The 12754-nt window shown below is 50.1% G+C and overlaps 1 protein-coding gene across 2 annotated transcripts in view; it reads left to right on the plus strand.

The window, feature by feature from the left end:
• Nucleotides 1-1028: 1028 nt before the first annotated feature.
• The window catches only part of LOC147107663 (uncharacterized), a 61839-nt gene continuing 50113 nt past the window's right edge, over nt 1029-12754 (plus strand). Inside the window, exon 1 of one of the 2 annotated variants that reach the window (XM_086006890.1) lies at nt 1029-1153. Coding sequence is in view for 1 of the 2 variants with exons in the window: in XM_086006889.1 (XP_085863015.1) it covers nt 1449-1454 (6 nt within the window). In the remaining variant the exon portion in view is untranslated. The other variant, XM_086006889.1, reaches the window with a different exon arrangement.

A 12754-nucleotide genomic window follows, 5' to 3' on the forward strand; every position in this document is an offset into this window, starting at 1 on the left:
GAGGATTCTGTGGAATAACAGGATAGATTTGCTTTAGCTACTTGGTTTAAAGATGTTTTTTTTTTATTTAGCTTGCGCTATCAAAATGACCTAGATATCAGGACAAATGTAAACGTTCTGGGCAGGACAAAGGGAACAAGCCTCACCAAAATGTGTCGCTCAGATACAGAAGCCAAAAAATACATCTCGAGTAACAAGGGCAAATCCCCCCCCCCCCCCCCCCCAACAACGGTTGTCATTCCCATGATTTCTACTTTTCTCTGTTTGACTGAGCCTTAGTTCTGTGTTTACCCTAATATATTCCGGTCTCATTTTCCAACGAAATGTTTAAGAAGCTATATTACTTGCCTGTAATTTACGGTGTTGGGCTGCACCACTTATTAGGCCGTGACCATAGCCTGGCAGCTCCTGCTGTATGGGTCATTTCAATTTGCTGATGTTATCTTCATTGCAGCGCATTTCCTTCACTTGGCCTGAAAGCTGGCTGGTTTCCGTTCAATGGCTTCCTTCCAGTAAAGAAAACAACCGACCTTCTCATGTCAGAGATGAAAAGAGGAGGCGCTCAGTAACTTACAGTGAAATACCGTTTAAAGGACTGAAACTTTAGGAAAAATTTCCGATATCAAACATTACACAATACTGTTTCTTTATCTGTTTGAACAGTTACACGGTAAATTACTAATGCAGAAAAGACCAGATAGGAAATTGACTCCAAAACCCTAATATGAATATTTCATACGAATATTATAAAAAGTAGTGTCTAAAAGTTCTGTATTCCTGATGCAGTGGCTTATTAATGGAGCTAATATCTCCAGCTGAGGTCGAAAACATTTTAAAACTTTTTTTCTCGAAACGTCATAAAAAGCGACACAAACTTTTAATTTTTTTAATTTATTTAATAATTGCATTAATCACCGAGCGTGTTGTAACTGTTGGAAGAAACTTTGACCAAAAGCACAAATCGGGGCCACTTTTTCTCTCTCTGCTGCCAAGAGGAACGCCTCGCAAAGAATCTGACATGCACACGCTGCTGAGAGGAGACCAGCAACTCTGTCTATTCGAGGAAGGGTTCTCTGCCTACACGGTGACTGGTTAATTCATTGGGCGGACCAGCGATTGAAATTAAAGCTCTGGGTTACACTGTAAACACAATGTGAGTATTGCAGATTCGGGGAATCTGAACAGAGCCAAGCTGTTTGGGGTTTGATTCTGATTTCAGAGGCTGAAGACCCCCCCTCGTGTCTGATGGTAGACTTGTCTACTGGGTCCGATCAGATTCTGACCACAGGGCTGTGTCACCGGGATGTATGAAGCTGTGAGAGAGTGGGTGGCATGTGTGTTATGCCAGAGCATGACTTGGTGATCTAAGAAGTGAGAACGCAACGGCTCTGTCTCTCGGGGATAAGTTACCCGCAGAGACACATTGTTGGAAAGGACTGTTGGGGAAAATGGAGGTAAGGTAACATTGGCAGCAATTTTGCAGATTGTCTCTGTCGAGGTATGTGTCAGTATCATTGCACGGGGGCTCGGTCTGCACGTTGCCTTTTCAGTTTCTTGTCAACTCCGTTTCGCTTATTCCTGTCAACATAGGTGCTCGTGTTGAAAGAGCATGGCGTTTGTCGCGACTTTATTCACACTGCAAAATCGTTATTTTATTTTTAAACTGCCCCATGTACAAGTCAGAAGTTAGACCATAGTTTACAATAGCGGATTGCTTCTGTTTAATGGGACTGGTAAATGTGTACCTTCAGTGCAATTTTGGTGAACCTTTTCCCCATCATACTGTAGTTAGAATGGGGTGCGAAGTTAAGAATCGTATCTTTAACATGACACTTTGCAATATTATTCGTCGTTCTTTGAATTCAACCCGACAATTAAAATAAATAATAACATTTATGAACTTCTGATCCTAGCCATAGAGTATAACCAGTGCACAATGTGTTAAATGGTGTCTCAGACCTGCCAGGTGGCAGTCATATCACTGGAATCAAAAATATATTTAGAATATGTGAAAGTAGCTTGAAATGCAAATACAGTTATTATAAGAAGCATTTAATCACAGAAAGCAATTAGAAAACAATTTTACACAAACGTCTATGTAGGAAAATCATTCTGACAATAATGTCTTTTTGTTTCTATAGAAATTAGAGTGATCTGTTTTGTTGTCAAAAGTGATATCCCGTGCATATCGTTCCATAGTGCCCAACTCATTTCTCATTCAGTATGTTGCAACACATCAATTATGAATGTCTCATCCTGTGTATATGTCCCCCCACCCCCCCCCCCCTGTTAAATATGAGATCTCATTCTGCACATATCCTGAATGCTGGGTGTCCCTGTGCATACCTTCGCCTATAGTGCCGAGGGTGAGATGTTATTTAACCTCCCCACCAGTGGAAGATAAATTTACTGGCTGGAGGAAGTATCCAAATGTGCTGCTGGGGGAGGGGTGAGGAATCTTGTGGTATACTACTGTTGGAAATGCAAACTGCAAACGTTGTGGGGTGCATTTTTACTATAAATAGTGCTATTTTCAGGGGCTTTAATTGCTCAGTTGGTAAAAGCAACAAGTGGTGTGGTACTGAGCTGCACAAGTTAGGATGGTCTGAGAGTCATTCCTTGGCCTGTGCTGAGTTCACTGATCTGGGCAGGGTCAGCAGAGGGTTGTTCTGGGTAGGGAGACTAATACCAGCCAGGGTTCCCCATTCCTGATTATTATTGAGTGAATCCTGCTGGAAAGTGCATATATGCGGACACTGGGTGAGCATAAGATTGGACATGTCAGAAATGCTGCACATTGATGAGCAGCTTGCTGGCATTGGCTGGAGGTGCATGTGAAGAATGGCCACTTGGACGAGCTGCTGGTGCCCGTGGAACTGTATTCCAGCTTGCTACTGGCATCATAAAAGACAGGACAAATATTGCTGCTTTGATGCACAGTTTTTTTTCTTTCTTGCTCAAAATCATTTACAGTTTTCAAAAGCCTATAAGAATAAAAGCATATTGATCTGGATACATAACATTCCAGGAAAATGTTGCATCTTTTAAATTTACCACGGTGAAGTACTAAACATTTGGGCTGATATGAATGAAGCTTTTGTATATAAACACAGACACTTCATTCATTACCAAAACATAAAAAATGCTGGTGAAAAAAAATCAGGAGATGCTGTGTAAAAGACGTTCATATTAAGATTATTTAATTTTATTACATAAGCTTTGAACCATGGCAGATATGAGTTTATACACAGAACACACTGGAAGTTTAACACTTCTGAGGCACAGTAACTACAGTACTGTAATAGTGATTTTCAGTTATTTTCTCACAACTTCAGTACTATTCTGTACTCAATTGATAGAAGTAAAGCTCTAAATATAACTAATAATAATTCCATCCGCAGCCACAAGGAGAGGGTAAGGGAGGATAAACATAAGAAATAGGAGCAGGAGTAGGCCATTTGGCCCCTCGAGCCTGCTCCGCCATTCAATATCATGGCTGATCTGAACAGCAATCTCTCCTACCCTTATTTGGGGAGGCAATATCTGAAGTTCATTTGTGATTTCTTAGACTGCGGCTGCAGCTACTGCTTTTAGTGAGGTGTGTGAGAGAGATCTAAATTATGGAGACCAGCCCCTCTGTGGATAACTAATCTTTTTTCACATTATCACGGAATCACACTGAGTTAGTATTTGTAGGGCGGAGACCAGATGCTACATTTGTTTTTATATATAAGTAAAGACAGAGAAGTGAATTTCTGTGTCCTGTTGTCAAAATTCAACCGAGACAATTTCCTGTGGTCGCCTCAATGGCTATTAACGCTTTGTGTACAGAAGACACAGTTTGTCCTTTGAGCACAGAAGTACATTCTAACATATGATTGAAAACACTGCAAATTCAAGAACGTTCCATTATCTCATGCATTTCTTGACTTCCATCTTATAATATTCAGCATTAAAAGAGCCATACTGTGATCCCCCTGTAGGATAACAAAGCCCCTTGTAATCCTTTTAATTATGATGTGCCTTATTATTGCTGGAAATGAGGCTCTCAAGAAAACCTATTATATCGACTGTATTTTTTTAAAGTAGCACATTGAAGTACCTTGGAAATCAAAGGGTAGATTTCGGTCTAGGCCTGAACCTGTCCTGTCCTGTTCATCGGCAACAAATTTCTCGTTGGGGTCCTTCAACAGGCATAAGGCTCGTATTTAAGGGACCTACGCCTGTTTCATGCATCTGCCCTGGGACACCTAAAAAACGGGCCCCACAAATTTAGCGGTGGGACCAACTCCTGCGCAGATTGGTGCTGGCCGTCCCACTGCTAAATTAGTATGCTTTGCGCCCATTTTACACCTGATAAGTGGTTGCAATGCATGCCAATTTCTATCCTCAATTATAAACCAACTATAGAAGGTTATATGATCCACTGCGCATTCATTTACGCATAAAAAATGGAGTAAAGCTCCTCTGATATTATGTCTACTGCTGTGATAATGTTGTTCACTTCTGACATATGCTCCTTGTGCATCTCTTGGCAGCAGCACATTAAGCTCGTAGCCAGAAAATGGTGGTAAAAAAAGGGAGACTCAGACATTGTGGGGCGAGACAGAACATTAAGAGCAATAGAAAATAGCAATGGACTTTTCGTCTGTTTGTACAGCTACTTTGACTCTTGCTTCCATTCTAAAATGTCTTAACAGAAAATAGCAACAAACAAAAAATGTTTGTAAAGGACTGTAATCATGCAAAATTGTTCAGGAAAGGAAGGGAGCATAAAAATTAAAAGTGAGCCTTGAACTCAAACTCTGAACTGGTATCACTTGGCACTGGCAGAAGTAAACACTATAAAAGAGTTTTGAGTCTTATAAGTATGGGCGCAGTGGCTCTTGGTGCAGTAGGGTGGTGAGGGCAGTCTGGGAGTACAGAGGGCATAGGAGCTGCATGGCTCACAGAGCAGCAGATTTACTACAACAGAGTCAGATGTTTATGACTGACAAAGGAATAGTACATGATGAAGCTTATAGAAACATAAAAACATGGAAGATAGGAGCAGGAGGAGGCCATTCAGCCCCTCGAGCCTGCTCCGTCATTCAATGAGATTATGGCTGATCATTCAAATTCAGTACCCTGTCCCTGCCTTTTCCCTATATCCCTTGATCCCTTTAGCCTTAAGAAATATATCCAACTCCTTCTTGAATATATTTAATGAACTGGCCTCCACCGCCCTCTGTGGCAGAGAATTCCACAGGTTCACCACTCTCTGGGTGAAGAAATTCCTCCTCATTTCAGTCCTAAATAGCTTACCCCTTATCCTTAGACTATGACCCCTGGTTCTGGACTCCCCGGCCATCGGAAACATCCTTCCTACATCTAGTCTGTCCATGCCTGACAGAATTTTATAGGTTTCGATGAGATCCCCTCTCAATCTTCTAAACTCCAGTGAGTATAAGCCCAATCGACACAATCTCTCCTCATACGTCATTCCTGCCATCCCAGGTATCAGCCTGGTGAATCTTCGCTGCACTCCTTCCATGGCAAGAACGTCCTGCCTCAGATAAGGCGACCAAAACTGCACACAATACTCAAGAGGAGGTTGTGTGTTTCATAATAAACAAAGATCTACAGGGACAGTCAAATGTCTATACTGCACTACCAGTGGCAGTGAAGCTCACGACCTCCTTCAACTTTCAGGCATCCACAGGAGACTGGACTCAGCTGATTTGCTGTCCACAGCTCCGTTAGGGAGGTAACTGAAGCCTTGTTTCGATGTTCACCAGTGAGTGCAACAGCAGAACCAGCTGTGATTTTACCACATTGATGGCTTCCCCAAGGTGGAGAGCACCATGGATTGTGTGCATGTGGCCACTCATTCACCTAGCAACAATCCTATTCCATACATAAATTGCAAGTGCTTTTATTCCATCCACTTATAGGCTGCGATTTTGCCTACCGAGGCGGGCTAAGTGCGGCCGAGGTAGGTGGCGGATGGCAACCCCGCTCCCAGTTCCATCCCGCTCTGTGAGAAGAATTTTCCGTTGATTGGGCTTGTTAAGCCCGCCCAGCAAGGTTCCCGGCCAATTAAACGGAAGCGGGTCTGATGATGTCATTTGAAGACGCGTCATCAGCCGGTTTCCTTAAAGGGGCCATGTGCACATTCATTTTGACAGTTGTGCTGTCAGTGTTCTACAGCATTGAGGTGCTGCAAACACTGACAAGCACTGCACAAAGGTGCACGGCTGCACCCAGGCTCTCGCATGACTCCCTCCATATGCTTATGGAGGGAGTCACAGCACACAGGGAGGTTCTCTTCCCTTCCATTGGGCGGAAGAGACCTCCCCAGCACACCAAAGCAGCCTGGTTGCACATTGCACAGGAGGGCAGAAGCAGGGATGTTGTCAGGAGGACCAGGCTGCAGTGGCACAAACCTTAAAATGATCTCAGTAGATCACGAAGCGTTACTGCAAAGCCACACTCAACCTCATCCTGCTGTGCCCCTCATCACATCCCCATCACTCTGCATTCCCTACCCTACCCCTGCACATCCTTACTCACACCAATTTACCTTGCACGTCCACCCATCACTCTCTCTTTATCTACATCATCACATCCACATCTGACTCGCCACCCCTCACACTCACCCTCATCCTTGTCCAGTCATACCAACTAACACACTATGGTCGGCACTTGGGTGTTTTTGCCAATGTTCATGTAAAGTTTCTGTTGATGTGTTGCCAAACATTGAAATCTTTATCTTCCACACTCTGCCTCCTTGGACATATTTGTGTGCACCTTTGGAAGTGGCTTAGTGAGTTGCAGTGAATGGTGAGACATAACGTTACACCCCGCAATGGTGATGAGTGTGAAAGGAATGGCTTGGACATTGTAGGAATGCTTTATGGTGCTAGTGTGGGGTGGTGCCAACCTGACGCATCATGTGGCTGCCAGGGTGTACAGCATCAAGTGTCGTAAATCTGGCAATGGTGAGGCCATCGCTGCCCTCCCGGGCAGCACTGTGGTCGGGTGCTGATGCCCTGTGTCCTGTGCAGCATCAGGTGATGGCAGAGAAGGTTGGTGTTGTTGTTGGTGATGCTGGTGTGCCTGGTGATGTTGGTATTGGGGCTGATCGTGGTGGGATTCTGAGGACCAAGGTGAGATTTTTTCAAGGGCACCAATGTTGCTGGAATAGATGACAGCTGAAGTTGAGATGACAGAAGCAATCTGTCAATGGTGAGAGAGCTTGCTCCAAGGAGGTGACAGTGGATAGAGAGTTTACTCCAAACACTTCCAAACTGCATAAAGCTGAAAAGTGTATTCCAAATCCTGAAGGCTCCAGCTTCTAACATTGGAAAGTGAACAGCTGTGAAATGGTAGCTTTTATACCACTTTTGCAGCTGTCAACTATTCAGAGGAATGGAGAGTCATTGAGAACCCGACACACTTACCTGACGTGATCCCTGCATGCCGGGAACCTCGTGAAAAAGCTGGCAAAATGGTAAGTACATGGTAAAATGCTGCTTAAGTACCTTTTAACAAGCTTTTACATATCTGAATTGGCTGACCCGCTGCTTAGTGTTGGGTCTGTTCAGGGATGACAGACCCGACACTTGGAAAACTGACACAGAGGCGGGTTGACAGCGGGATATCGACCCGCTGTCAATATTTTTGATTTTGACAGTGGACCCACCTGCGAACCCGCACTCTGAGCACCGGTAAAATTCTGGCCATAGAGTGCAACTCCAACAGAAAATAATGCACATGAATGTAAGCTTCCTGAGGAGTACAATGATACTTTAATTCTGAGCAAATGAAACATCACCCAGCTTTTTGAAGAAAGAGGAAGAATGGACTGCTAACGCCTTGGAGATATGGGACATGCAGTGAAACCATAACCAATGACAGCTCTGCACAACCCCCATATTCCAGGAAAGAACAAATGCAACAAGGCATACGGGCAAATAAGGGTCTTATTGAGCAGGCACTTGGATGCTACAGCAATGCTTCTGATGCTTGCAGCAGCCGAAGAGAAGCATTACAATATCTTTTAGAGCAGTTCAGAAAAGTAATAACTGTATGCTGCATGCTTCATAATATTTCCACGGACAGTGCCTCACCATGGGCTTTTAAAAGGAGCTGGTGCAAGCCATGGAAGATCAGGGAAAAGATAGTGTGCAGTGGCAGAGCAGCCATTGTAGCCAGGGAGATAGAACCAAAGAAGTTGAGGAGGAAGCATTCAACAAGTAAGTTGCAACTAGTCATGGCTTCTTGTTCCAACCAAACCATACTCCCTTCCACTGAGTGTGTATGGAGGCAAGTGACAGTTCAACATAGTCTGTGTGTTGTAATATCTTCCACTGGAAAGTAGGCTTACGCTGGTGGGTATCCCCAGACAACTCAGGAGGAGCAGAGAGCATGTTGGTCCTCACCCTGGACCTGCTGGCTCTTCATCAACCTCCACCTTTATTAGCACTTCACCACAGTTGTTTACTTAAAGTGTGTGGTGACGGTTGGGCGATGCTGATTATTCCTCTCCGTGCAGTGCAGCTGAGTTGATTCTTCTTGCTGTGTGAATAGAACAGATGGGACATTATGAATACCTAGCACGCTTATAAATTTAGATATTGTTGAGGCTGCCGCGGAACATGAATGGAGGCCGAACCGATCTGAGGAACACATGGCTTTTATTACATTCTCTTGAGAGATGGCTGCCCCAGCTCTTTTCTCTGCTAAACCCGAAAACAGAATGAGGGCGACGCCCGCGCTTTTGTGTACACACTGAGGGCGACGCCCACTCCTTTGTCATGCCTTAAAGGCAGCATGCTTCTTAAAGGCAAGGTGCCCGATTTATTGTCCACGGACGGAAAAGTGGATTGCGCCCGTTTAGGTGGCGATCCGCCACACAGCTTCCCCCAGAATCCGCTTAGGAGGTGTAGGCGAGACGGTGCGGCGGTCTGATGGGCCGGCCGGAGCGGCTCTTGTAGGACGCCGGTGGACGTGGAATGGCCGGGCGTGGAGCAGCCGGGTGTACTGGCTTGAGGGCAGGTCGGCCGCGTGGCGGTGGACGAGCTACTGGGACCTGCTCACCGGGCTCCGAGTGTGCTGGCTTGAGTCGGTCAACCGACACTTTTTCAGTCCTGTCGCCCACTTGTAGGGCGAAAAATTTGTCCCCAGCCTGTAGCACTTTGTAGGGCCCGTCGTACGGGGGTTGAAGGGGTCCGCGGTGGGCGTCGTGCCAGACGAAAACGAACCGTGCCTGGTGCAGGCTTAGCGGGACGTGTGAGGTGGATTCGCCGTGCCGGGCAATGGGCACCGGGGCGAACTGTAGCGCCGGTGAGGCGAAGTCGTGGCATTGCTGGTCGGCTGACCAGGGTGTCGTGGCAGTGGGCAGGAACTCGCCGGGTACGCGCAGCGGCTGGCCGTACACGAGCTCTGCTGCCGATGCGTGGAGGTCTTCTTTAACCGCGGAGCGCAGGCCGAGGAGGACCCACGGGAGTCAGTCGGTCCAGGCGCCGTCCTGGAGGCTGGCTCGAAGAGATGCCTTCAAGGATCTGTGGAACCGCTCACACAGTCCGTTGGCTTGGGGGTGGTACGCTGCGGTGCGGTGAATGGTCACCCCGAGATTGCGTGCGATGGCGGTCCAGAGTTCAGAGGTAAATTGCGGACCTCTGTCCGACGTCATGTCGGAGGGGATGCCGAACCGTGCGACCCAGGTGCTGACGAAGGTTCTGGCGATGTCGGCGGTGGTGGTAGAGGTCAGTGGAATTGCCTCGGGCCAGCGCGTGGTGCGGTCGACGATCGTCAGCAAGTGCGTGTGGCCTTGCGACGGCGGCAGGGGCCCGACGATGTCCACGTGGATGTGGTCGAATCTACGTGAAGGGACGGTGAACTCCTCGAGGGGTGCTTTCGTGTGTTGCTGCACCTTGGCCCGTTGGCAGGCTAGGCAGGAGTTGGCCCAAGTACGCACATCCTTGCGATGGCCGCGCCAGACAAAGCGGTTGGCTACCAATTTGATGGATGCGCGGGCGCCGGGGTGGGAGAGGTTGTGGAGAATCTCGAATACCCGACGGCGCCAGGACGCTGGGACGACGGGCCGAGGTTGAGATAGGGATATGTCGCACTTGACCGTGACTGCGGTCGGGCCACAGGCGATGTTGGCCAGGTGTAGCCCTGGTAGGTTGGTAGGTGCGGAGAGCAGATCAGGGTCCGTGAGCTGGTCTGCTGCGAGTTGAGCGTAGTCGACTGCCAGGTGTGCGGCGTGGATGGCGGGGCGGGGGAGGCAGTCGGCTACCACGTTGTCTCGGCCGGAGATGTGTTGGATGTCCATGGTGAACTCGGACACTGCCGCGAGCTGGCGCTGCTGCCTGGCGGACCAGGGGTCGGTTGTCTTTGCCATTGCGAATGTCAGGGGTTTGTGGTCGACAAACGCAGTGAAAGGGTGGCCCTCCAGCAAAAACCGAAAATGGCGGACCGCCAGGTACAGCGCGAGGAGCTCACGGTCGAAGGTGCTGTACTTGACCTCCGGGGGGCGTAGTTGCCGGCTGAAGAAGGCAAGTGGTTGCCAGACGCCGTCGAACCACTGCTCGTACACGGCGCCGACCGCGTGGTCGGAGGCGTCCATGGTGAGTGCTACTCTGGCATTGGGCCGTGGGTGCGCGAGCAGGGTGGCGTCGGCGAGCGCGGTCTTGGTGGAGTTGAAGGCGGCTGATACGTCTGCCGTCCATTCGACCGCCATCTTGCCGCTCCTGCCCCGGAGGGCTTCATACAGGGGCCTCATGAGGGACGCCGCTTTGGGGATGAAGCGGTTGTAGAAATTCACCATCCCGAGGAACTCCTGGAGTCCTTTGATGGTGGTGGGGCGGGGAAATTGCTGGACGGCCTGCACCTTGGTGGGCAGGGGAATGGCCCCAGCATGGGTGATGTGATGGCCGAGGAAGTCGATCTTGTCCAGGCCGAACTGGCACTTGGCTGGGCTGAGGATGAGCCCGTGGTCACTGAGGCGCCCGAACAGGATGCGAAGGTGTTCGAGGTGTTCCTCCTTGGAGGAACTGGCTACCAGGATGTCATCCAGGTAGACGAACAGGAACTTCAGGTCCCGAAGGACCGAGTCCATGAGCCGTTGGAATGCCTGGGCCACGTTTTTGAGGCCGAAGGGCATCCGCAGGAACTCAAAAAGCCCGAAGGGGGTGATTACGGCCGTCTTGGGGACGTCTGCGGGGTGGACGGGGACTTGGTGGTAGCCGCGCACCAGGTCGGCTTTGGAAAAGACTGAGCAGCCGGCCAGTCTAGCCGAGAAGTCCTGAATGTGCGGCACGGGGTACCGATCAGGGGTGGTGGCGTCGTTGAGGCGGCGGTAATCCCCGCAGGGGCGCCAACCCCCGCCTGGTTTGGGGGCGATGTGGAGTGGGGAGGCCCAGGGACTGTTGGAGCGGCGGATGATGCCGAGCTGTTCCATAGTGGCAAACTCGGTCCGCGCGATCTCCAGTTTGGCCGGGTCCAGCCTGCGGACGTGGGCGTACACTGGGGGGCCTGTGGTGGGGATGAAGTGTTCCACCCCGTGTTTGGCGACCTCCGCGGAGAAGGTCGGGTTGCTGAGGGCCGGGAATTCGGCCAGGAGTGCCGAGTAGTCATCCGTGGCCCGGGCGTGGCACTGTGACGCCATGTCGGCGGGTTGACGGGGGGCCATGGCGCCCAGGATGGGGGACATGGTGTTCATGTCCACGAGGCGGTGTCGAGGGATGTCTACCAGTAGGCCGTGGGCGCACAGGAAGTCTGCGCCGATGAGAGGGGAGAGTACCTTGGCAGTGATGAACTCCCATCGGTAGCGGTGACCAGCGAGGTCGAGGGTGACTGTGCGGGTGCCGTACGTCCGGATGTCCGAGCCGTTAGCGGCAGCCAGCGCCTGTCCTCGTTCGCCCTTTTGGATGTCGAGGGCGGAGGCCGGGATGATGCTGTGCTGAGCTCCAGTGTCGCACAGGAACCGGCGGCCAGTTTTGTCATCCATGACGTACAGCAGGGAGCCCGCGTGGCCCACGGCCATCGCGGGGGCTGGTACGGGGGCGGACTTGAAGGAGCAGGGAGGTGTGCACCGTTGTGCCCTGGCGCCGAACCGTGCGTGGTAGTAACAGTAACCCGGGTTTGTGGGGCGCGAAGGCCCCGTGGGCCCCGTGGCTGGGCCTTGTGGCCGTGTGGTGGCCGGTGAGGGGCGCGCCCATGCTGTGGCTGCCAGGTCCGGAGCGACGTCACGGCTGGAGTGAGCGGACAGCAGCTTGTCGGCCTCGTTGGCCAGGGCTTCTAGGTCCGTGAGGCCGGACGCCACGATCGCTGGGCGGATGCTGGGAGGTAGCTGGCGGATGAACAGCGTGCGGAAGAGGGACCCGGGTGGGCTCTCGTCGGTGAGTGAGAGCATGTGGGAGAGGAGGTCTGACGGTGAGGCGTCACCGAGGCCTGGAAGGTCGAGGAGGCGGCAGTTTCGCTGGTATGTCGAGGTTGTAAATTTTTTAAGGAGCGCGGCCTTAAGATGTGCATACTTGCCCTCCTCTGGTGAGTTCTGCAGCGCTATCCAGACCTTCGTGACTGTGGAGCTACCGAGTGATGCGACGAGGTAGTCATACTTCGTCCCATCTGTGGTGATGTGTCGCAGCCGGAATCGGGACTCAGCTTGGAGGAACCAGGCTTCGGGCTGGTTTTCCCAAAACTCTGGCAGTTTCACAGAAACTGCGTTCGTGTCCGCCATTGCAGTGCTCGGAATACGTTCTGA

This window comes from Somniosus microcephalus, chromosome 14 (assembly GCF_052327205.1).
Source record: "Somniosus microcephalus isolate GS21.2 chromosome 14, FLI_Smic_1.0, whole genome shotgun sequence".
Lineage (NCBI taxonomy): Eukaryota > Metazoa > Chordata > Chondrichthyes > Squaliformes > Somniosidae > Somniosus > Somniosus microcephalus.